The 26,023-nt window shown below is 38.2% G+C and overlaps 1 protein-coding gene across 8 annotated transcripts in view; it reads left to right on the plus strand.

The window, feature by feature from the left end:
* LOC100578611 overlaps window positions 1-24,525 on the plus strand; it is a 240,159-nt gene extending 215,634 nt beyond the window's left edge. For 5 of the 8 annotated variants that reach the window (XM_006564704.3, XM_003250464.4, XM_026439298.1 and 2 more), the window contains exons 11-17: window positions 628-753; window positions 11,359-11,477; window positions 17,435-17,613; window positions 17,944-18,105; window positions 19,582-19,858; window positions 22,466-22,607; window positions 23,270-24,524. In XM_006564704.3, coding sequence (XP_006564767.2) covers window positions 628-753; window positions 11,359-11,477; window positions 17,435-17,613; window positions 17,944-18,105; window positions 19,582-19,858; window positions 22,466-22,607; window positions 23,270-23,465 — 1,201 coding nt within the window. In that variant the 3' untranslated portion in view covers window positions 23,466-24,524. Of the gene's footprint in view, window positions 1-627; window positions 754-11,358; window positions 11,478-17,434; window positions 17,614-17,943; window positions 18,106-19,581; window positions 19,859-19,938; window positions 21,290-22,465; window positions 22,608-23,269 lie in introns of those variants that run through there. The other 3 variants (XM_026439300.1, XM_026439301.1, XM_026439299.1) reach the window with 3 other exon arrangements.
* Window positions 24,526-26,023: the final 1,498 nt, after the last annotated feature.

The raw sequence follows: 26,023 nt of genomic DNA on the forward strand, positions 1-26,023 counted from the left end.
AATTTCTACGTGGGCAGAAATTATAAATCATAGTCAAGATTCATTCATCTTGAGGAAAACGAGATTTTGTTTGAAAGTTTTTCTTTTTTGGAAAAAAGAATTTATGGAACTGATAATTGATAAATTGATTGATATAAATAAGAACCGGAAGATAACAATTCGTATTATTCCTAAAAATTATTATCTCTTGAAAAACGCAAATAATATGAATCAACTAATGAAACTCTATCTTTGCGTAACCAAATACGATATCTCTGAGCGCACCATTTTATAACATCTCTCGAAAGACTCGAAAGAAGTAGTACTTTTAAATTCTAACTAAGTTCTTAAGCGCTTTAATAAACATGGTATTAAATATCCGTCAAAAAAACCTCTTTTACGTCGCACAAATTTAAATTATAGAACGTATCCTTTGATTAACTTAATTTTCAAAACTTGATCAACCTCTACTACTACTAAATCTCTCACTTCCTTGCGCAATTAATTTCCTATTCGCGTAAAAATATTTCACCCGATGCAAGATTAAGACAAAATTTAAAATACTTCCCGGATAGGAAGAAATATCGTAAGCTTGATGATGAAACGAATGGAAACGGTACACCTCCTCTCTCTGTCTGGATGTTGCAGCGCCCAGGCTTGCCAATCTTCGATCGAAATATTCGACGGCCCCTCCGAAGGTACCGCGAAATCCCTCGAGAGAATCTGCAGTCCTGTACAGCGGCCTCCGCCTCCGGAATTCGTGCAACAAGATACGTAAGTGGATTCTCCAGTTATTAGACGAGAAATACCGGCGTCGTCTACATCGCGCGGCTTATTACTTGGATACTCCACCACTAAGAAGTAGTTGGAATTCCGTTCGATTCACGACGCGAAATGCAAACCACCTACCCTCTTCGAATTGACACACAGCTCGTTGAACTTGCGAAATTAATGCGGGGAGCTCGCCCCGTTGATCGGCAACGTTCAGTTGACATTCTCCCCTCTCTCCCTCCCCCTCTCTTCCCTCGAAGAGCGGTATTGTGAGCCGCCAGGTTGGAAAATTCGCTTCATCCGGTTCGGATGCGATTGATCAGAATTCAAAATTTAAGATTTCCAATGATACAACATGATACGGTAATAATTTCAGATCAATTTGTTATAGTAATCGAATTAAAGAATAATCGAAGTCGCGTATTAAGAATTCTGAAATAAATTCGTCTAAATTTTGACCTAAATAACCGCGCACCCTTCCGTAGAATTTTCCAAACTATTACCGGTAACCTACATTAACGGGCTCTCGATGCTGGAAAACGTGAAAACTCGTCCCGCATTCACCTTATCCAGGCCGTGTGTTTCACCAGTCGAAGAACCCGATTGAGCGCGATTCATCGAGACCTGCCTGCCTCCCTCCCTCTCTCCCTCCCTCTCTTCCTCGTGCTCGATGAATGGGATGAGCCGGGATCACGGTTTCCTGCCGTTTCCTTTTGCTCTCTGTTTCGATCTAATCAAAGTGACGGCGAAGCCGGCACAGATAGCCACGATAACACGCGTATACGCGCAGCGTTTTCGATCTGGAAAAAAACGCGATCGCCCATCCCTCTCCCTCCACCGAGAGAGGAGGATTGGAGGGGAGTTATGTGGTACGTAATCAGGAAACAGCCTCGACCTATCCGTCATTGGTGCATCCATAGATATGGGTAGAACGCGAGGGGCACACGTACGAGGAGGCGCTCATCTCGTCAAGGATGAAAGATGACTACTGCGCCGCCACTGCGATCCGCATCGTTGGCTGCGCATACGTTTGCATTTACGCCGAGTTCCAATGAGGGGAAGAGATATTACGGAGAGAGAGAGAGAGAGAGAAGGGGTGGAAGAGGGAAGACGACGATCATTCCTCGGGTCTCGAACCAAATCGACGAGATGATAGACGCGTGTGCGCCATATTGAACGGCGCGCATTATGGGAAACTCGTTTCTCTTCTCTAGACGCTGTTGTGAACAACGTTTAATACCGATCGATCTACTCGTAATAACGCGTCGTCTTTGGGACGAGGGGAAAAAAAACGAGAGACGAATTCCTTTCTCGTTCTTTGATATCGTGGAATTTGAATATCGACCCCTGGATCTCGCGCGATTTATATCCTTTGTCGAGGATTTCTTCTCGTTTTATTTTATTCTCTTCTCTCTTCTTCTCTTCGTATATCCTTTGATGTACTTACAGTCATATTGCGCGTTAACTCGACGGTAGGGTATTGTAAAAATTGTAATTCGGGGCGTGTAAGGAAGGTCGTTTCACGGAATTTTCGAGGATTATTGGAGGGAGGGGATGGAGATGGAAGGGAGATATCAGACGGGGTGAGCAATGGCGACATCGCAGGATCGGCGAAATTCTGGCGTGGGATGCCTTTAACTGTCGTGTTACGCGCGCGCGTAACTCGTGCCCCTTGTCAGTGGTACAATGCTGAGTAGAATAGATATGCATATACGGTCGGAGTCGAGGCGGAGAACGAAGGTAATTAGAGGTTTTGAGATGGAAAATTGAATACGGAGATTCGTGAAAAATTTAGAATTCGAGGAAGATATTTATGTGAATAATTATCCAATGATTTTCATTTTATAATATAATATAATAAAATTACACGACGAAAATGAAATATATATATTCAATGGTGAATAATTGATTTCAGGCGTTTGTGGGATTAAATTCGTAGAATCTCAATCTTTCGAGCTATCTAAATACAGTGATTTTGCTCGTTAAATGTGGCTCGGTTCGATGAAAAATCGATGACAGTAAATCCCAAAGCGGAACGATAAATTTCCGAATACATTTAACGACAACGATTTAAAATTCACGCCCGATTTAAAGCCAATCTAATAATAATCTTGATTCGATCTACTTATTCAAAAAGAAAAAAAAAGAAGAAAAAAAGAAGAAGAAAAGAAATTTATTTCAAACGTAGCGAATAATTTATATTCTCGAGACGTTCAACTGTACTCTGAAATGAGATATCAAAATTAGCGTTTGACGTATTGAAACGTGAGGAGGGGTTCGAAAAGGGAGGGGTCTCGCCCTCAAAGGAAACGGATCGTTCGATTTTAATCAGATAAATGTCAAAATGGGTCTGATAAAGAAGAATCACGCGGCCTAGAATGGACGTATCCCCGGCTGAAAAACGTGACGGGAAACCCGAGAAAGACTTTCCCCCGCACATATTGATCAGCGTGTCGAGGGAGAGAAGACGAGGAGGAGAGAAGAAGGGGGGTGGAGGCGGAGGTGGAGGAGCACGATCTGAATAGGTTACATTCCAAATCCTTTCAACCGCGATCGATGTTCAACCCTCCACAATCCGGAGGATCGTTGGCCCACGGACGAGGCCGTCGGTCCAGAAGCTGGGGACTGGAAGGACTCTAATTGTGAGATACGAAGCGACTGGAATTCCATCGTGAACGTAAACAACGCGGTTAATACTGTGTTTGACTTGCACGGTTAAACTTTAATGCACTGCCGGAATTCCTGACCTTTAGGGGTAGGAAAAACGGGGGTATACGATCTGTCCAAAGTCTGTCGTGTTCTATCGTGTTTTTGCGAGTTTTTCGAAATGAAAGATTACCATGTGTTACCACCGCGTGCATCTCGCGGTTTTTATCCACTAAAATGATGTAAAAAAAGAAGGTATAGATTAAAACTCCCTTTACTTCGAGAAAAATCTTTTTAATTCGATTGGATTTAAACTGTAAAAAGTTCTTCCAAAATTTTTTTTCTTTCCAAAATCAGCTTCGAATTAAAAAAAACACACACAAAAATCGAACATATGATTTGTTTTCCAACAAATCCATTATTAAAACTGTTCCAAAATTACTTCGAGTCACAATTCCTTCCATTATCCACCTCTCCTTAATCACCATTAAAATTACCTTCTCAAACAAGAATATAATACAAAGACATCGCGTAAAGAAGAGTCCCAGAAGATTGAACCAGCCAAGATTCGCAAGGTATACTTTTCCACGGTCTGAAGATCAAGCTCGAAAATTCTCGATAGAAATGATCGTAATTAAGGCGGAAAGAGGAGGGACGAAGGTAGGGGCGAGTATCTGGAGGATGCGATTCACAAGAGTGCAGGAGATCTCGTGGGACGAGCGGGGTCGGCCAACTGTGGAAAGAGCACGACGTACGAGGGCCAACGGCGGCAAACAAAGTATCGCAACCTTCCCCCTGGGATGGGAGGAGAAGTAAGTGCAAAAGGGAATGCTGCGGAGTGCACGGATGCGGCGCATGCATTATGCAAGCGGCGGGAAATAGACGGACGCGAAATGTCCATGGGTTTCCACGCGACGATATCTCGAAATGAAAAAGGAAAAGAGAAGGAAAGAAAAGGAAAGAAAGGAGAACGACGACTGACCGAGACCGGCTGATTATTTCCAAGTCGAATCGAATTTTCATGTTGCACACTTGATGAGATTATGGGTTTTATTTATTTGATTATGACGTGTTGTGTTTATCCATTGTGTTGTGAGAACAGTGTTTAGAGTAATGATGATTTATATTATTGCGCAGTGAAGATTATAATAAGAACTAAAATGAAAGATTAGAGAGACTGATTCTATCTACGTGAAAGTTTATTATTGTTATTATATGGTGATTCGAAATATATCTATGTTGATTATATCATATATGTTGAATATATGATTTAATTAACTCGATCAAACTTCTATATAACGGGTGAAATAGATGGATTGCGTTTCAAGATAATTTTTACCATCGTAATTATTATAATTTTTCCTTGTCGTCTATCAAGATAAATTTGCGATCGATGAAAATATTATATCACAAGTTTCAAATTTGCGCGACGCTAATGATGACGGATGATTGGAAAATATTTCGTATTATACTTTCAAAAACGCGATATCATCGATTATTAATTTAGATTCATCCAATAATTTGAAAATCGAAGGAAATGAATACGAAGTATCGTGAAATATACTTGGGAAAGTTTCTCATCGATTTAACCGAAGAATAATCTACAATTCACCTCTCATTTCCACCCAAATGAACGGATAAATTCAAAATTTACACGCGCCTCTCTGAAATTATTTCCATAAAACAACTTGAGAGGAGAACGCTTATTATTTCAGAGGAATAAAGTGGGATTGCAATTTTAAATAGATTTTTCAAGCTCTCCAACCATTTGGTTCCGTACCACTGTATTACATGGAAGAGTATCTCTGGAAAAACAATAATCACATGGAACAAGAGATTTCGTGAAATTTTAACGACACGTCCATCGCGTTTTCCACCCCGTCTGAATTCTGATAAATTCACCTATCGTATTTCTCTCTCTTTCTCTCTTTCGTTCGCGTGTAAAAGGACAGATATCTTATACTGTAACGTAAGACGAAGAAAAAAACTGACACGATCATTCTCTTATCATACGTTTAATAGGTATAATTCTTCGTAGGTTAAAATTTGCAGGATCTTCCGCAATGCATCCTCGGGAAAGGAATTGCAATTCAAAGGAAACAAAACCTCGACGGATTTCTCCCCGCAAAATTACTCGAATTTCCCTGTGTTACGATAAATTTCACGATAATTTCCTCTAAATTGTACAAAAACAAGATTTAACACGAGTAATTTCATTCCTGCCTTCCGTTGGAACGCGGGCACATATATATTCCAGCCAAACTTCTTCGACCATCCAAATTCGCAAAAACCATCCCCCATAACTTCTGCGCGACATCGCGCGTAAGACTTCCTTCTTATTTTTTTTCCCCTCCCCTCCTCCCTTTTTCTCATTCTTTTTCTTTCTCCTTTTTTTTCTCTTTTTTTTTTTTAAACAATCCAGCTTAATTTCTAACGCGACCAGGAACAAGGGCCGAGCTGCGGAATTTATGTCCGGTTACGGGTACACGACGAACGCGCGTACCTATGGGATTGTCGCGTGTTTTATGCCGGCTAATCTCGTAAAAATTCATGCAAAATAACGCCCGTGTTTCATCCGCGCGCGCTCTCCTCTCTGTAGCCGGAGGCACGTTTTCCATTGTTCAGCCGCGGTCCAACTTTCACGATGCATTTAAAGCGACTTGAGGGGAGGGGAAGGGGAAGGGGAAGGGGGAAAGCGATGCAAGAATCCGGACGGAATATTTTGCGCCCGGTAATAATGCGATCAACCGCGGTTTCCGGCTTATCGTTCGTCCACGGGCGCAACCTGTGCTCCCCTTGGAAAATTGGTGGAAAAAATCTCTGTCCAACGGAGAGAGAAATAGAGAGAGAAACGGAGAGATTGCAATGTAAAGCACGTTCTTTCTCTTATTTAGTAGTACGATAGTAACGAGATTATTATTATACTTTTATTTTCCTCGTTGTTGATAATTGAACCGAACAAGGCTTATCACGTATTAAAAAATGACCCTCGATCGGAGAATTTTTCCGACCGAACGATTTCCTCCCGAATCGTTCCCCGATCAATCGAATTTTTATCTCGCCGCGCCGATTTTACCTTCATCGAAATTCCGCGGCCGCGCATTGTTTGCCGCGAACTGCAACAATTTTCCCGAGGGGAGGGAAGGGACGGGGAAATTTTGAAAAACCTTCATCAAGCCGACATAACATTTCATCAAACGGCTCGGCAAACTTTCGCATTAAAAGAAAAAAAAACCTCGATTGGAAATCCCATTTCACCCCCTCTTCCTCCCTCTTTATCAAAGCGATTCGACGATCCTCCGCGGCGCGCGGACGACACGCGCGGCATAAAAAAGCGGCGCGATTATCCGCGCGCGGGCACGCGCCGTTTAATCCGCGCCCATGCGTGGGGGAGGAGCCGTGGGGATGCACGGCCGTGGAGATCAATCGAGGGTGGCCGGAGCTGTCGAGTAATTTAATCTCCGCTCGCCACCGGTGGCCAACTACCGAAAGCCGCGCCGCTTCTGTCCGCTGGCGGGAAGGCTAATGAACCGACCTCGCGTCGACACCGGCTGTGCTCTTCCGGCCAAATGAACCTCCAACTCGGCCTCTGCTTGGGGGCGCGATACGCAAACAGACGGGGGCGCGATATGTCCGCGTTGTATAATTTCCGCAGTAGTGGATAATAATTGATGATCGGGGGAGAGATCGGGATTAAACGCAGATTCGAACGTTGCTACGTTTCCGCGTCAGATTAGAGGCCGTTTACTTTGCCCTTCGATTCTCGTAGCTCGTTCAAAGGTTAAAGGCCTGGATCGTGATATGGTGTTTCCTCTTGAGGCTTCTGTTCGGGTTGTGATTCGTTAGATTACTTTCGATGTAGGAGAAATGAAAATATCACAGGTTTGGATGTTATAAAAAGTATAGTAAATTATTTTTACTTTTTTTTTTTTAGTGTATGTTGTTTACTTATTGTAATGGAAAATGTTTATCATGCGATTACAGTACTCCTTACTATTTCTAAATTATTATTTCGGATGGTGTGTATAAAAATATAAATACAGGTCGGTAAATGATTCATTGTTACGTTATTATATAAAAATACGAAATATCTGGTTTTTTGTTCGATACAGCGCGCAAATGGATTGTGTTTATTTTAGATCCATTTCAGAATGTTATTCGTTCTTATAAATACAAAACGATATTGATGGAAAATTAAATTTATTGCATTAGAAGTTTCGCGTTGAATTTTTTTTTTTTTTTTCCCTCTCGGTTCAGCGAATTTCGATATATTTCGATTCCTGAAGTTTATTTATTTTTACCTAGTAAACATTTTTCCTAGAAAGTTCCGAAATAAAAATCAACGAACGTGATATTTCGTGATCTCGTAGGCTAAAGAATCGAATGTCTCGTTAAAAATAATATTCGCTTATACGTTATACCTTTCAATAAAGTAAAATTCTTTTTATTTCATTTTATCGTATCACAAATTCTATTTAAGATTCATAAAAATCACTTTTAAAAGTGCTATGATATTTATAATAAATTCTCAAAAAATTATTTTTAGCTCGACTATTGTTCATATCTAAGTAAACCGGCCACAAATCTTTATTCCAGATATTAAAATCTCTCTTTCCCGATATTATTCTTTAACCATATCCAATTTTTACTCTTCATCTTGTATCCAATCGTCGCATAATCGAGTCTAACCTAGCCAACTTAAAATACACGCAGGTAGAATGATAGGGAATGGTAGAGGCAGAAAAATAAGAAGCATAAGCCGGGAGGAAATGAAGTCAGGCGTCGGAGCAACACCGGAGGGGGATGAAACAAAATCCTCATGCAAATTGTAAGGGAAGAGAGTAGGTACGCGGGATGGGGAGGAGTGACACGTGGGAATGGGGCGCGTTAAAATCTCGTTTGAGCGACGTACGAGCCGCGATCGGTGGTGTCTGACGATGCTCTCTGGCGGAGCAAGAAGAGATATCTCGGCCACGTCCGACCCGGTTTGCACGGGAAAAGTACACACACCAGATCCAGACTCCCTCGTCCAAAATCCGCGAATGAAAGTTGAAAATGAGCCAACTGGGTCGGTTGATCTCCGCGCTTTTAAAGAAACACTCGCCCCGCCAAAAACATGGAACGTCGTCGCCGCCTTCGATGAATTCGTCGCTCGATCCCGTGTGGAAAAATTGCAATCGGATCCGATCGAGATCCGAACGAGAAAAGAGATTTCACGTTGATGATAGAAAAAAGAAAGAAAGAAAGGAAAGGAAAGGAAAAAATTAAAATTTTTCGACGAATATTTCTCTGTTTTCTCAGGGAAAAATGGATGGTTTTTTTTTTTTTCTTATTTGAAATATCACGTGTAAAAATATCGCGCGATAACTTTTGCTCATTTTTTCTCCCCCCGTTTCTCTTTTCTATTTTTCCTCATTACCGTTTCATTTCGAGCCGCAACCATCTCTCCCTCCCCTCGTTCGTTTCGTTACCCACGTATCAACTCATCGTCATGAATATAATACGTTATTCGAAGTTTGAGCAAAGTTGCTCGCGTGAAATTATTTTTATTTTCAAGTTTCCCTTCGTTATTCACCGTTTGTTTGCCGCTCATTAACAAACAACGTTCCGTCACGCAATTACAATTTTTTTTTCCAAGTTTTTAATCAAAGCAATCGAAAACCGTTGCGCCTCCATCTTCCTTCCTTTCTTTCTCTCCTCTTCTGGAAGAAGCATAAGTCGATGAAACTTCGCCAATTTCACAGTTTATCGAACAACTGCAAGATTCTATGCAGATTAATCTTCCGGTTTCGCGTTGTAATCGTCGTTTTGTTTTATCTAATCAATGCAATTGTAATCGATAAGGATATCACGAAGAATTTATGTTTCTTTTTTTCTCAAAGAGAATCTTTGATTCTCTCGCGTCTTTTAATGGATATGCTATAATAATTTTTTCCTTTTTTTTTTCTTTACGTCCGAGCTTTTGAGCCTCAAAACTCATTAAGTAACTCTCAGACGATGTAACTGGCTCGGTGAATCTATGGGATATTGCAGGATCTAAAGGATATTATGAATTGGATGAGTTGAGAAAGTTCGTAGAGCTGCGAAACTTGGAGATGTCTTTACCTTTCGTGGGATAGTAGACATTTCTGCGATCCCGAAAGCTTAAGTGACTTCCATAACTCGAAGATTTTTTTTTTTTTTTAAATCGGAGGATATATATATATATATATATATATCTTAAAAAGCGGAATGGGAATCGTGAACGTTGGACGAGGGCAAAGAAGTTGAGCAGAAGAACTCGAAGAAGTTCGAAAATTTTCAAGAAAGACACGCGGGGGGATTGCAAGGGATATCCGATCTTCGATGAAAATTTTCCATGTAAAATTTCTTCCCAGATAAAAACAACCTGAACACTCGAGCCACTTTCCTTCTAAAATTCTAATATTTTTATCAAATTCCTCCCTGCAAAAATCTCCCTTCCCCCTCTTGTTTTATTTATAAATATCTCTACACATATTGAAAGAAAGTCCATCTCCAACATCCAAAATTCGATCGCGAATTTCGATACCTCGCGATATATGATATAATTCATAAATATGCACGGCTCGTCGACGCCACGAGCACCACCACCACCACCACCACCACCAGGGGTGGCGGCCGCGCAACACGCCATCCCACCTTTACCTTTTAATCTCGCGGTAAATTAATTTGCTCTGGAATTGGTCGAATGGCCATACACCGAACACCTGGCTGTCGTTGCCAGGCCAAAAACCGTGTTAATTTATTCCATCTATTAATAACCGTCCGATGCCATGCGGCAAGACGTTATCACGGGACAAAACCGGGCCCGCAAACATTGACTTATCACTATACGCTGTCTCATGGAGGATTCAGGCGCAGGTTATCGCGGGGCACCCGTTTTCCCAGGACGTCCATTTACAAGTTGGAGCCTGGGTAAAATGGAAGCGAACGACGTGGAAAATTTACATGCCGCTTTGTGCCACCACTTGCCCAACTTCCAAGCCTTGCTCCCTGCGCCGGCACACGTAAGCTTGTCAAGTATGGTGAGACGTGTACCTCTTTGACATAAAGGCGCCGGCTTCATAATTCACGGCAAACTTCCTTCGGGCGGTTCGACTTGGCGGCATAAAGGAAAAGAGCTCCTGATGGGGAGAGTAAGAGAAAGAATGGAAAGATGGGCGGATCCACCCTGCGTATGTGTGTACGATGGAAAATTCTCAAACTCAAACGAATCGAAGCTAATAACACGTGTCATTATCCCGTAACAACGGGATGAGCATAAACGTGTTTATTATTATTCAAATAATTTTCGGAATCGTTTCTCTCGTTATCATCGTTATCAGCGAAACTGAAACAATTAACGTAAGAACATGTAATAAGCTTTGATGGTTAAAGAAAAAAAAATTGTACAAATTGTAGATGATATTCTACGAATGAATTTTTATCTTTGGCATCTGGAAGTACTGCTAATTACCTTAATCTTGGAACGTAAGAAATTCTCTTTAAATAAATGTTCATCCTCGCCGACAACCACTCAGCGGTAAAAAAGAAAAAGAAAGGGAGGAAAGTAAAAAAGTAATCTCGTCAATCTCGCCACGAGGAAACGATCGAGGAGAAAGGTATATATACGACGTTTGCCTTTTTGAATTACGCGTGCTCCGTACACGTTGAAAACCACGGGGAGGATCCCGATTTCGGCAAGGTATATCCGATGGAAGATAGAGCTCGCGAGCTTTACGACATTTCTGATAGCAAACCCCTCCGTGATTTACAATCGGTCTCGATGGAACGAGAACGCGAAGAAATGACTCGAATCCCCCTCCCTCCTTCCAAGCCTTACGAATTATACGTCACCTCCGCGGTGACGACCGCGCTGTAAAAGCAGACTCTATTTTCCTTTTTTCCTCCTTTCTCTTCTCTTCTCTTCTCTTTTCTTTCTTTTTTTTTTTTCTCTTCCAGATACGTCGAGCCGAAAAGGTACTCGTCTAATGGCAGAGATATGACGGTCGTTCTGAAACGAGCAACAAACAGCCCCACCGACGAGGAATACATGGATGTCTCTTATTACTTCCACGATGGTAAGCCGACTATCTCTCACGTCTTCTTTCAACAACACGACGGGAACGTTATAAAAGTATCGAGGGATTTCTCAAGCAGACGTTCTCAATGGAATCATTGCCTTGGTCTTAATGGGTAATAGGTTTACGTATGTTGGCTTTGGCAATACGTAAATGGTTTACGGTTTATGGCGTGGGTAGCACGGCTTCTCTTATCGGTTTCTTCCTTACCGGTGAAAATTGAACGACGAAAATTACCTCTTGTCACTTTTAATAATTCTAAATCTATTAAATATATTCGGTATAATTATGAGAATTATTTACATTAAACGAATTTCATTTTTAACGCGAGGAATGATTACTTAGCAGTAATCAGCATCGATTAAACGAGAGTCAAAGAGAGACTGATTACCCCACGATTCATATGTTAATAGAAATCCTGTGAAAAGAAGACTACTTCGATCAATACTTCTTCCGCGGTACAAAACAAAGAAAAGTAAATTCTAAAAATCTATCCAAACGAACGAAATAATTTACGATTAATATTTCAATCTCGTTTTTCTTCGATATCAGATCAAATATTTTTTCTTCTTTTTCTTTAATTGTCACGTAAAATAATACTCGTCCGTGTTTCGAAAGGAATTAAGAGAGAAGGTTGAAATTCGCGTACACGCGACGCGTCGATTATTTTGGCTCCGATTCTTCTTGGCCGAGGTTTCAACGGCCAAGTACCTCGGCCTGGCTACTAATTACGACTAATTACACCCATTGCGAGCCGACATATCGGACGAAGGGGCCTAGCCCCCTTAATCGGATGAATATAGATGCGTCCGTGCGCGCGGTAATCCGGAAGTCCTGGTTGGAACGTGGCCAACAACTATCCATAAGGATAGCATTTAGCTGTGCACGAATCGTCGAAACAACGTTCGAGAAAAGAGAGAAAGAAAAATCTTGTAAACTTTGCGATTAAGATAGCGTAATAATGGAATCGCATAAAAGGGATGATCGTGAATTAATTGGAATTTTTTTTCTTCTCGTCGAGAAGTATTTTTGCAACTTTTCTTTTCTATACTCTTTCGTTCAATTGTAGGATAAGGCTGTTAGATGCGTTTATTCTTGGGAGGAATCCATCGAATTCCATGATCGAAACGATTCCATGAATCTTTTATTATTCGTCTCGATTGTCGCTTCATCTCGAAGTTTTCCGTTTCCGTGGAAAATTTCTTTCTCTTAAAATGACGAAGGGCTTCGCGTAAAAAGTTATCTAAATTAATTAATCTAAAAATGTTGAAAAGGAATTTACAATCGGGAGGAATTTGCAATAGGAAATTTACGTTTCTTTATGATGATGAAAGGAACGATATATAGAGATGGAAAATATATCTGTTTCTATTGCTTGCATAGTTTTTATTAATTTCGAAAAAGAGAAAGAAAATTAACGTAACGTTTAAACATTTAAATTAAATTATCGACGAAAACTATATATACAGGGAACATATTGGCGACTACTTTTAATAATTTCCCGTTAGGTTCTTTTAATCGGAAAAAAAGTGGAAGATGGAAGATCTCAAAGCATTATCCTATCTTTGCCATGTATTAAAGAGGTTCTGACGTAATACATCCCCTTTGTCATGTATGCTATCTTGGCAACAAAACGCTTGGAACAAGATATTTTCACGTGAATTTTCTTCTCTCTAAATATCGTTCTAAAAAGTATCTCGTTCGAGATCCGATGAGGAAAAGATTCATTTTCCAAGGAATTCATCGGTAGAGAGGGAGATATTCAATATCATCAAAATAGACGGGGAGCAAAGATGTGGAATTAAACGGAACGGAAAACGTGCTCGAATTGAAATTTTTGTATGGGAAATTAATCGAAAAGAAAGGAAGATCGAAGAGCAGCCACATTACATACACGATTTTATTCGTCTTTATGAGGTGTCCGTCAAATCGTTAATCCAGCATCTGATTATTTATCGCGGTACGGAAAAACCCAATCATCTGAAAAATCACCCACGCGGGCACACGCGATTAATGATAAACGATGAGAACGCGTCAGATTTTCCAATGAATATTTAATAAAATCTTATTCTGGTGATTATAGAGAAACACGATTAATCGCATTGAAACTCTAAGTTAAGTTTGAAAAGTATTCAAAATATGTGTATTTTTCTTCATATCTTTTTTTCATGAAAAATATATATATATAAATATAAAATTGGAGGAAGAGAATTCGTTTTACAAAATCTAATCAATACCATTAATGAAATTTTAAATGAATCGTAAATTATGAATGTTCAGTAGTCCCAATAATAGAAATTCCAATAAAGAAATATATAAATTCGAGTAGTATTGACGTTAATTTTCTGCGCCCAACAAACGTACCATTATCTATCATTAATAATTTCAAATATTACTAAAATAAATTTTACAATTTTCATAAATTATCGATCTTTAATCTTTGAATGATCTTGAGAGATCCTCAAGAAATACTCCAAGTAGTATTGACGTTAATTTTCTGCGCCCAACAAACGTACCATTATCTACCATTAATAATTTCAAATATTACTAAAATAAATTTTACAATTTTCATAAATTATCGATCTTTAATCTTTGAATCTTTAAGAGATCCTCGAGAAATGCTCCAAGTAGTATTGGTGTTAATTTTCTGCGCCCAAGGATCTACCATTTAAAATAATTCCTAACAAAAAGGATTCCTTACAAAAGTCCATCGTTTGTAGCTCGTCGCTTTTTTTTTTAATTAATGAATCGTGCGCCATATAAATTTTACTGTCGAACGCGTCGCCGCATAATAATTTGAAAATAATGCGAAAGCGTAAAGTAAGATTGACGCGCGGCGACGAGTTCATCCCGCCCTCGTTCCACACTTTTTGATCCCGTTGATTGCGTTTTCCAATTGGAACCGTACAATTTATCGATCGTTCATGTTCAGACACGCGTACACCGTGTGTAAACGTAATAACGTTGACGAACGACCAGGGCGTCCATCAATCACCGTCAAATCGATGCCGGCAGTTTGTCGCCGCGCCGACTTTCCATTCGCCCGTCATTTGCCCGTTATTAACGCGCGCCAATTTTTTTCCCTCCCCGATCATCATTGCGTCCCGATGACTTTGCGTTACGGAAACCGCCATTGTAAAGCGGCACCAGCGTAAACCGCCATTGTCTCTCGGTGGATCAAATAGCATCACTGTTGATCGATCGATCGATCTCTTTTCGGTGTGTAAGAAACGATCGTTTAAAAAATCTGTGTTAAAAAAAAATGATAACAGAGTTAAATTCTAAAAAATATATAAAAATATACCTCGAGAGAGAATTTGATTTTTTTTTCCTTTTTTTTTTTCGAATAAAAATTTTCGAATTTCTCGTTTTCGGGAAATGATAATCTCGGAATTTCTTCTGTCCTTTTTCTTAATCCACTCGAAGGTGTATACTCGATATACTTAAAAGGGAGCCAGGGATATTGTTTGAACACGGCAAAGATTTAATCTCCTCTCGAAATCACGGAACGGTAATAAGGACACGTCGGATTGATCGACGAACCACGAACACGTTCATGCATTTATGCATTCGGTCGACGTATATTATACGAACATCGACTCGACTCTTCGATTAATTGAATATTCCTTTGAAGGGGGTACATTGAATGTACACGGTCCCTCGAATACACGGTCCGTACAATTTCTATCGTGGAATGGGGCAAGCTTCCCTTCCTTTTAGGGCCGTAATACCGGAGGGCAATCTATCGGTGCGTAAAATTTTATGTTACCTAGAGGAGACCGATTTCCTTATATATAGGAAAATATACGTGCCCGATCGTCGACCTTCGCTCGCAATGGCGTCGCAAAATTCTCGCACGGCGAAACGAAACGTGAAAATTTCGCTTTCGCCCCTCCCCCACCCGCGGGAGGAAATAAATTCGTTTGACGTTAAAAAAAAAAAAAAAAATATTGAAACAGAATTACATTTTCTTCCTTTTTTTTTATATTATACGTTGTATAAAACGTTTCATTATTTGTACGTTGCTTCTTATTCCTTCAATTTTACATAAAATTCGCGCGCTATTATATTTACTTATGGAAAATACTTAATTAATCAAAACTCCATTATGATTCCGTATTATGATATCTTTTGATGTAGAATTGATATAGTTACCTGTTTCGATCGGATAAAAATATAAAATGTTATTTCAAAAGCACTCGTCGTGTATTATTAAAATTGAAACGAGCAATTTGTTAAAATACATTTAAAAAGTGTATATATAGTGTTATAAAAAAAAAACAAACACATCTTTGCTCTCTAATTACGATCACGATGCTGGTTTTAATACAATATAAATACGATCGTAAAAGTGCAGTTGGAAACGTTTCGTGAAAGTGCAGCTTAAACGCGGATTACACGTATAGGTGTAAGCTGCAAAACGGAAGTATCCTCCAAAACGGGGAACTTAAAGGGGAGGGGAAAAAGTTGGAGAAGAGAGGAAATAGGGTGATATCGGAGTGTGCCCCCGGCGAAAGTTTCCTTGTTTCTTTGCATATACCCGATCTCTCTGTTTTCCACGTCGCTTGGAAGAGGAACTCGGGCAAAAGAAACGAGAAATGTTTTTCCCCCCTGTGGGAATAAAATCCACATTGGATCGCGTGTATAATACGTACGATAATTAAGAATTTCAACTTACGAGTTGAAAAACAAAAAATACGTTCGCTACTCGAGAATTAAAGGAAATTTAAAAAAAAAAATATTATTATTAACGTTATCAAAATTATACCGCGAATAAATGAAAAAAGGAAGTATTATCTTAGGAATTTAATCAAAGCTACTATTAACCCAAATATTTCTCCATTTCTCTTTAATTTAATGCGAAGCTTAAACTAATTAAACGAAACAACCGCTACACAGCCCTCTTAACAACTTTTGCGTATAAAAGGAGCTAATTGCCAGAATCTATCGTGAAACAGTTGTTCGTATAACGGGGACAAACAAAAAAAGAAAAAAGAAACAAGGAGAAAAAAAAAGGAAGACTCATTTATGGGAAATCTCATTTGATCGCGAACTTGTTTCCCCCCCGTTTTACTTTATTAAACACGTTTCCGGGAAAACGGTCTCGCAATTGACGCTCCCGTTTATTTGCCGAGGTCGCGTTGCGCGCGGAATTTCGGTTAACCGGCGCAACAACACGAGGAAAGCTTTTACAACGTGACGAGCCCGCGTTTGACGTATCGTTCGTTCGCCTCTAAAATTGCCACCGCTAATTTAACCGACGTCTCGCCGCGTTTGAATGACGAAATCGTCGCTCTACGAGCCCGCCTCGTGCGCCTCGATCACCCGAAAATCGCTCGAAACCGGTTTCGCGACGCAATTCGACGCGTTTGACTTTAATACGACCGCTTCAACTTAACGACATAATTATATCTTGTATTATATATAAACGAATTTTTGCTCCAGATATTTGTAATTGTTACTTATCATTGCGAAAGGAAGCAAAAATAAAGAATTTTCTTTTCGAGAATAATTAAAATTGTGTAAAAAGTTTTCAAATAGAACGAGTGATCGATCAGACAGATGGAAACGAATTGAAAACAATTTTTTATATAGAAAGGAATCGAAGATGTCTTTCGAGAATCGCGAAAATAATCTACGCTCTTTAAGTGGAAGAGGCAAATTATTCGTCGGGCATGCCAATAAAATCGCGTCTCTTCGTCGTTCAATTTTCTCTGCCCGGAAACGAAAACAACTTTACAACGATGGAGATGGGAAAAAGAAATTAAACGGGCAAAAGATTAAATATAATCGATGAGACGTGAAAATATCCACGTTAGCCCGGGGGGGGGGGGCGAAACGATTTATCCTGCAATTCGGTTGGACGTCGATGAATCGAAAATATTTTTAATCCTGCCTCACTCCGGATACGATTGAATTCGTGCCGTTCGACAACCTTCGACTTGTCGATATTTCAGAACGCGAGGGTGGCACTCAACAGCCGGCCAGCGTGTGCGACGTCGAATATTACGGGCTCACGTCACCGGTGAAAGGTTCCGTGGTCCATCCGGATCCTTACCGATTATTCGCCATGGAGAGGCCAATAAAATGCAGGCAGCACTTTATCCCGGCGGCTAATCAGTCGGTCATCATACGCGTAAGTTCCATCATCCATGATTTCACTATCCAAATTATATGTCATTTGCGCGAAGCAAAGTGTTTTCTTCAAAGATAACGCAGGATATTATTTAATAATAAAATATTTAATTTGTTATGAGATATGTATATGACTTGGAAATTGAATTATTATAAGTGAAAGCTTACAAAAAAGAAATGAATTTTTCTAGAGACGTGGATATTGATATTATTATATCAATTAAATTTTACAATTGATTTTACAATTATTGAGAATTACTGGAAGAACTATCAAGGAGAATGTCTTGGTTGTTGTACAATGTTGGATTCAAAGTTGTTGTTGCTCTCGAAGGTGGAGAGCAGTTTGAAGCAGAGTCCGGACAGCCCTTGCAAAACCAAATGCGGGGATAGCGGCTGTCAGTGCGTGAGCAACAAGACCCTGGAGAGCATGGACCACCTTCTGCTCGTCTCTGAAACCGGTCACATCGTCACCTGCCTCTGTGGAAATTATCAGGTGAATAGTAAACTCTGTAAAATTTATCTCTCTCTAGATCCAATTTTACTGTAAATATTTTTATATTTTTAATCTTCTGATGCATTTTTTTTTCGATTGGTTAGGAACATGGACCATTGACAAACTTGGAAATATGAAAGCATGGAACATGTATAGATTTTCGTAGGAAAAATTTCAATTATTCTTCGCACTTTTATCTAATTTTAAAATTTTCATAATTTTTTTTCTAAAACGAATACACGAAAGAAAAAAAGAAAGAAAGGAGAAAATAACGAGAGATGACCTTGAAACATCAAAAGGATTCTCGAAAGATTGATGAAAAAACACGTCCGTCATGCACGTTTCACGGATGGCGCCTCGCAAATCGTTGCTCCCTCTCTTCTTCCCTTTCCTCCCTTTTTTCTCGTCCATACTCGATTCTTCGAAAAACAATTTCTCCCCTTTTGTCTACGTTGTCTCTACTTTTCGTGCGGGCATTATTTGTTTTATTCAACGGCCGATGAAATCGTTCGAAGTAATTCCACGCCAGTTGATGGAATAGGCGTTGAATAGGAACGGCAGAGAGCATTCAATGGCCGCCCGCCGGTACAATCGGTGTGAACGGGCCCGTTTGTCCGTGAATGAAAGTTGAATGAAACGGTGACAGTCGAACGGTGAGAAAAAATGCGGTGAGAAAATAAAAGGAACGAGAGAGGGATGGAAAAAGGAGAGCGGCGTAGGAATGCTTGGCGAGCAGTTTTTTTTTTTTCGAATCGAAAGGTTCGTGGTCATCGAGGAGAACCACCAGGGTTATGATTTTCGATCGAGATGGTTTCGAGTGTACACTTGAAACCATCGTTTCTGGTGATTCGAGATCGAATTTGTGCCTCTTGATTTTCCATTCTTCTCGTCGAGGAGAAGAAATTATTAGAAAGTATTCGTGAAGCAGTTGGATATATGTATTACTTTAATCCTTGAATTTCAGAACATATGTTGATTCGTCTAAAATTAATGTCTACACAGAGTTTATTTTTTCCAGAATACACAACATCTTCGATTAATAAAACTGAAAAAGATAACTCTTCTTCTATGAAAGAAGTAATCAAGTAATTACTATTACAATCTGTATAATTATACACGTAATAAAAATCTTGATTAATCAATACAGTCCAATCAACGTGGTCTAACAATTAGTCCTTCCTTTCAATGGTAACCAATTTCTGTACGCTCAAACTCCATTCTACCTTGATAATACATTCTAATGATGCAAACACACTTTCATAAATACTTCAAAATAATAACATTAATTTCTTATATTACCAACATTTATAAATTAAAAATTAATCCCTCTTACGAATATAATAATATAAATATTACACAATTCCCGTGACGAACATTCAATTCGCAATGTTAATATCGTGTTCGTTGACGACAAGTTAAATAAACTTTATACAACCGTTTTCACGGATTCCAAGTCATCCTGTATATATCCCACAGGACTGGCTACCAGTCGGTATCCGTAGCTGGATGCCGGTGTACATCGAATGGTCGAGATCCTCGAAGGCAGGCCTCAATTTCCGTGCGGCTTACGAGTTTATCAAGGACACTTACTGCGGTTATCACACAATGACAAAGCCGGAAGGCGAGGTGAATGGCGGTGACTTGGCCAGCAGCGGCTTAAAGCTCAATCAGTATTATCAACAGAAATGCACGTGGATCCTGAGCTCCATGACGGATCGACAGCTCACCATCGAAGTTAGATCAACTCAGAACCGTAAGAATAATTAATTATTTTTCTCTCTATATTTTTTTTTTTCTCCCTTTACTCACTTTAAACTCACTTTAAATTTCTAGATTATAAAGCGAATTTTCGTTCGATACTCGAGCAAACGAAAGTTCCAATACTCTTTTTCTTCCTCGAGAGAAAGAGATAGACAGAGAGAAAGAGATCTATTTTTAGATTATAGCTGCATCCTTGTATTAAATACGATCCAAACGTGCGAAGTCTCATCCTGAAATTTCTCAATCCTCGCACATCTGAACAGAGATCCTCCGATCCATCGTCAGGCGATTCAGCAGCGGATCAAAGGAGGCTACTTACCGACGCCACGCTTTGTCCCTTTCCAGCGGCGAATTTCGTTCAATTCCAGCCTCGGCTACTCCGCCGGAATTTCGATCCGCGCCATTGAGCCAGGCCATGGGCGCGAACCGAATCGAAAGGCCACCGTGGAAGGAAACGGGCTAAACAGAAAGGAAAAAAGGAAGAGGAAAAAAAGAGGGAGGAGGGGTTCGTCTCCGCAAAAGGGGAGGATGAACTTGGAGAACGAATGGCAGACAGGACTGGAGATTAAAGAGACTATTGGACGATGCAGGACAACGACGATGGACAGAGAGAGGGAACTGGTCTTTAAAGGCGCCCTGGCTTCTTCCTTCTTTCTCCCTCGATTTCCTTTTTCTGCTCCTTGGTCTTTTCTGCCTTTCCCTCTACCTCCGCTTTCGCGCCGTGAAACAAACGCGAGAACGTGGCAAAGAGACGAAACTGTTGCAACGAAGCCAGAAATGGCTCTCGCGCATTGGTCTCTTTTTATCCAGACCAGAGTTTTCTTCTATTCTCTCGACTTTTCCTCGGGAATCATCGGTGTGTTTCGCTCACAACTATCGATCTCTAATGGAAGTAATTTGATAAATTACAAAGGTTCGATAAGATAATTTTTAACGATTCAATTTCATTTTATTGGATAAGGATAAAATGATGTAGTTTGTTCTGTATCTTTTACGACATAATGATTTATCATAGATAAATGATTTTGTAATGAAGATGAACCGCGTACGAATAATTTAATATGTCTGTAACAAGTGCAAAAATAGAAATAATTCTCTTCAAAAAATTTTTGACTTCAAACTTTTCGATGATGGAAAATGTGTGTTAGAGAGCAAAATGGAAAAGTTGAGGGAATATAAATTAAATTTTGATTCGAGTATGGAAGATACATGCTGTTTAAAGGTAATATAAAATCGATATCACTCCTTGGATGTTTCATCAAAATATCGATCGATCAAATTCGACGTGGTTCGTGCACCTGCAAAATATAATAACAGCATCGAGAAACCTTCGTGTATTAGGTTCCTCGTAACTCGATATCCCTCTGAAACGTGTTGATCCATTGAATGAAAAAGGGGGAAAAAAGAAATAAAAAAAAAAAAACTACAAATCCCTTTTACAAACTGTAAAACGAGAAAAAAAAGAATGCGATTTGCACGCGTCAAGAGTTGGAATTTTTTCGAGCCATTGATATTCATACATTTCCAGTGGAAATCATTCAAAAAAAAAAAGCGTCATGAACTGTGAGTTCAGGGGAGAAAAAAAAAATTGTTTTCCAGTTCCTCTCCCCGGATAGATTTATTATTCGTAAAAAAAGAAAGGGAAAAAAATAAACAAACAAATAAACAAAAAATAAAATAAAACAAAAAGCGCGAAGGTCGTCTAGGTATTTGCATTATTTTTTACGCTTCCATGATACTGCGCTCGTTTTTTGTTTACATCAATGTTGCAAAAACAATTTTGTCATGGAAAAAAAAAATCGTCGGATAGTGGATAATAACAATAAAAAAGAGAGAGGGAAAGAGGAGGGAAATAAAAATAAATAATACAGAAAAAATTATTATACAGTCTCAACTATGTTAACCAATCGCCTCCAATTATACACGATGGTCTTCAATGATTGCTGGAACATCAATAGTCAGTCCGATCTTTTCCATCGACGCGTCAATGTCGCGACAATTAATTGTGAAATGACCTCCCTTAATTGATTGTTTGGAGACACGGATACATTTTATCCATCTCTCGTGATATGATCGCATGAAAAACGAATATTCTCGATCATGATTTATCCATTGTCGTCATCTCGTGCATCTCGTCAACGTTCCATTTTAATGGGCAAATTTTAAACTAAATACGACTCGATACGAAACTGCTAACAAATATGCACGTATAATAATAATAATTAATAATAATTGTATCATTAAATTTTGAAAAAGATTATAAATCTCGATAATAATGAACGCAAGAATTGTAAATGAATAATTTTAATCTTGATTCAACATTCAGTGTCGATCAATGTGTAATGTAAAATGTTTAATTAATTCATTTTTCGATATTAATTTGAACGCGTTATAATATCAGTGCGTTATATTGGCAAAAAGGAGTGCAATTTTTAATTTTGTTTTATATTTAAATCAATCCTTTCTTAAACCTATTTTACAGGACACGCAACTTTTTTAAAATTTTATCTAGAGTAGAATAAAAATTCCATCATCATTCGCGATTTCCTCTTCGTCGTTCGGGAAAAATTAATTTCTTTCGTGTTTCTCTTTTTCTCAGGTCCCTGCACCGCATGGAATTTGACGATACACGAGTACAGCAGGAACGGTGACCCGGCAGGGCCAAGATTGCACACATTTTGCTCGAGGGACACGTACAAAAATTTCACCCTACCATGGAAGACGAACATCGTGGTGGTTAGGTGAGTCCTCGCCCTATCCCTTCTCCGGTTCGGTGGACAGATTAGCCGGAAGTTGAGGGGAAACTTCGTCCATCGACGTCGACTAACGACAGTTACGCGACACTTTTCTCGAGGAGATTATGACACCATGGCCTGAATTATGGGGGCAATTTATACGGCCGGTTTTTGCGTGGGTGAAAGGGCCAACTTAAAAATCGATCGCCCGGAAAGATTTATCCACCGTCCAATGGGAAATCGTTCGAGGCCGAGGAGGAAAATCGCGGAGAGATTACATTTGTCATGGTTTTGTGTATCGATACGACATTTCCTTCGAGCGCGAAGAGACCGTGAAAATTCTTACGGATATTACATGTAAAAGTCTGGTGAAAAATCGTTTTCTTTTCTTTTTTTTTTTTCTCGTGTAAGAAATTGCGCTTGAGCTTGGTCTTGATAGAGAGCGGGTTAAGAATGATGATGCATATTAGAATAATATATCAGACTCCTCTACGAGTGGCTTATAAGAATCTTTGGTCGTTTTCTATGTGCATTTATTTGTTATTCATGTTGGATAAGAATCTTGAAGAAAGTTTGTTGAAACGTTATTCGATCTATTGGTGGATTTATTTAACTTTAGATTTTTATTGATTTATCTTTGTTACATTTATTAAACGATCTGTTCACAGATTACAAGCACTAGGAAGGACAGCACCGGAATATACGATGAAATGGCGGAGCGAGTCTGTAATTGCAAACACGCACAAGAGCGGGCCATCGCCAGCACCGAATCACGTGATAGACTCCTCGACTGGAAATGGATTACTAGAAGCGCGAAACCTAATTCTGTTCGCTATACTACTCGCTTACGTGGCCGGTTGTTGAGTCTACTCGACACACCGTGCCCTACACACGTTCCTGTTCACAATCAGACACAAACTGTTGCGAACGAGCCTAAGATTTGTACTATTGTACCACACTGTGTGTGTGTGAACGAACTCGAACATTAATATTATCGTAATGACTAGGATCGTGTTTCCTGAAAGTTCTTTCAGCGGTTCAATTTTCTTGAAAAATAAAAAAATTCATGGACAGAAATGTTTAAAGAGCGAAATGATTGCATAAAACGAAATTATGGAAGTTTTAAAAGTTTCATGTTAGTTTTCATAAAATATTACGTCGCTGGTATTGTGTGAAGTTTTCTAAAAGTTTAGAGGAGAAAAAGTCGGGAAAAACCGTGCCCTTTTGATGAAATATTAAAATCAGTCGCCATAAAATTACCTCGCTTTTAATCATACGGGAACCGAATGTATTCTAAATTAAATAGATTGCTCGAGAATAATTGCAATTAAACAAAATTCATTTCCAGTTCGTTTCTACGCAAATATTCGACAATTATTTTTTAAATTGTATATTACTCGTCTGCAATCTATTTTTTCTTTTTTTCTTTTTTTTTTTTTTTTCATTTAAAATAGGATTTCATCGTACTGAACAAAGGAGATAATGAAATGTTTAATAAAGATTAATTTGCAATCATAGTTCTCGAGCAAACAAGAGCATCGAATATTGATCAAAGAACACGAAAATTCTAAAATGATTTAATCGAAAGCTCAAATATTTTTCAATTACCGATATTTTAGCGTAATTGTTCGATATTGTCATACGTAGATGAATATTAACAAGGTTAAAATTTCATCCGATAAATTGAAGAGAATGAATGGCATGAAATCGAATTTTGGAATTCAACGCTCTAGTCAAATTACATATATATAAATATATATATAAATATATATATAAAAAATGAATTAAATACGAATCAGAGAAAATAAGAGAGAAATATATATATATATAAATATAATTATAAATCACACACTCGGTGTATACCACTCGTTTTAATTATAAGAGTTTAATAGAGCATGTACATATTATATATACATATACATATACATAAATTTATATACAGATTGAGACATTTATAAAGAAATATTTAAATATTATCTACTCTTATTAACAACATTATTTATTTCTACCATTATTAAAGATTTAAAAATGACAAAATTATATTATATTTTATTAAATTATTTATTTTCATTATATAATATTCGCATTATAAATCAATAATTTTTTATATAACTGTTTTGTAACCTTTATATATTAAAATATTTAAAGTTCTTTCTATACGTCACATTCTGTTAATATAAATATACATAAGTATAAATATAGTAAGTAAATATATACGTACGAAAAGAAATAAAAGAAAAAAACGCGATGCACGGATTTGAAATAGCGAAAAACCACGCGTCATCATTTTCACGCAAATGCCAAAATAAATATGTAAGAAAAGAAATTCTATATTATAGATTCTTGTAAATACGTAAATAGCATAAATAAGATTTGTACAGAATATCACGAAATATGTTAAGACCTCGATATAATTGTAAATTACGCGGCAATTTATTGTAAACATGGCGCGAACTCATGAACAGAAACAGATTGTATTTTATCGAACGAGCCTCGAGTGTCCTAAGGCAATATTGCAAATAATTGTTAACACATTTATGGGATTCTGTCAAAAAACTTTTTTTTCACGGTGAAAAACAATATTTATTTCACAAAATGAAAAATAATTAAATAAAAACTTCAATTTTTTAAAGAAATAATTGTTTCTTGATCGACTTCCGAAAATGCGATTGATCGTAGAATAAACGGAATGGACTAGAACATGAATGTTTAATATATTTATCGATTAAAAAATATATATTAAGCTAAATGACACAGGCTTATTGTATTAAAAGAATCATCCAACGATGTGAAAATGTTTCTATTGGTTAAGTTTTATAGCATTACGATATTGCTGCCATTATTTGTACAGAATGTAATAAGCCATATTCTTCGTTTAATGCATTCAAACAATATTTTGTAGGTTATGGCTATCGTATATATGGTGACTTCTATTGTTTATTTTTAGTAACATTTTTATATTTCGTAATTGCAAACTGTACCATTTCGCATCGAAACAATACAGTTATATTACCAGAGATTTTAATGCCTGTTAAAATTTCTAATTAAATCATAACATGTATAAAACAACCTCTTGTTGCGTGAAATTCATTCGAATCATTACAAACCTTCGATGTTATATATTAATCTTAATGCTTCTGTTAACATTTCATTTATTATGTTCGAATAAATATAATTAAACGATTTACAGCACAATTTTTATTGATTAATAGGAATATGTTTATTATGAGAAAAATTGATAATAACTTTAAAATTATTTTAGAATTAATTTATAATATTAGCTAATTGAAAGACTGAATTTTATCAGAATGCAACTTGAAGGCTAGTAATGATCGAAACGATTAATAAATAAAAGAATAGAAATTTATTCGTAATAAAGGATAAAAATGTTAAGATTTGTATAATAAAAGAATAAGCGCTCG

Source organism: Apis mellifera, linkage group LG2 (genome assembly GCF_003254395.2).
Source record: "Apis mellifera strain DH4 linkage group LG2, Amel_HAv3.1, whole genome shotgun sequence".
NCBI classification, from domain to species: Eukaryota; Metazoa; Arthropoda; class Insecta; order Hymenoptera; family Apidae; genus Apis; species Apis mellifera.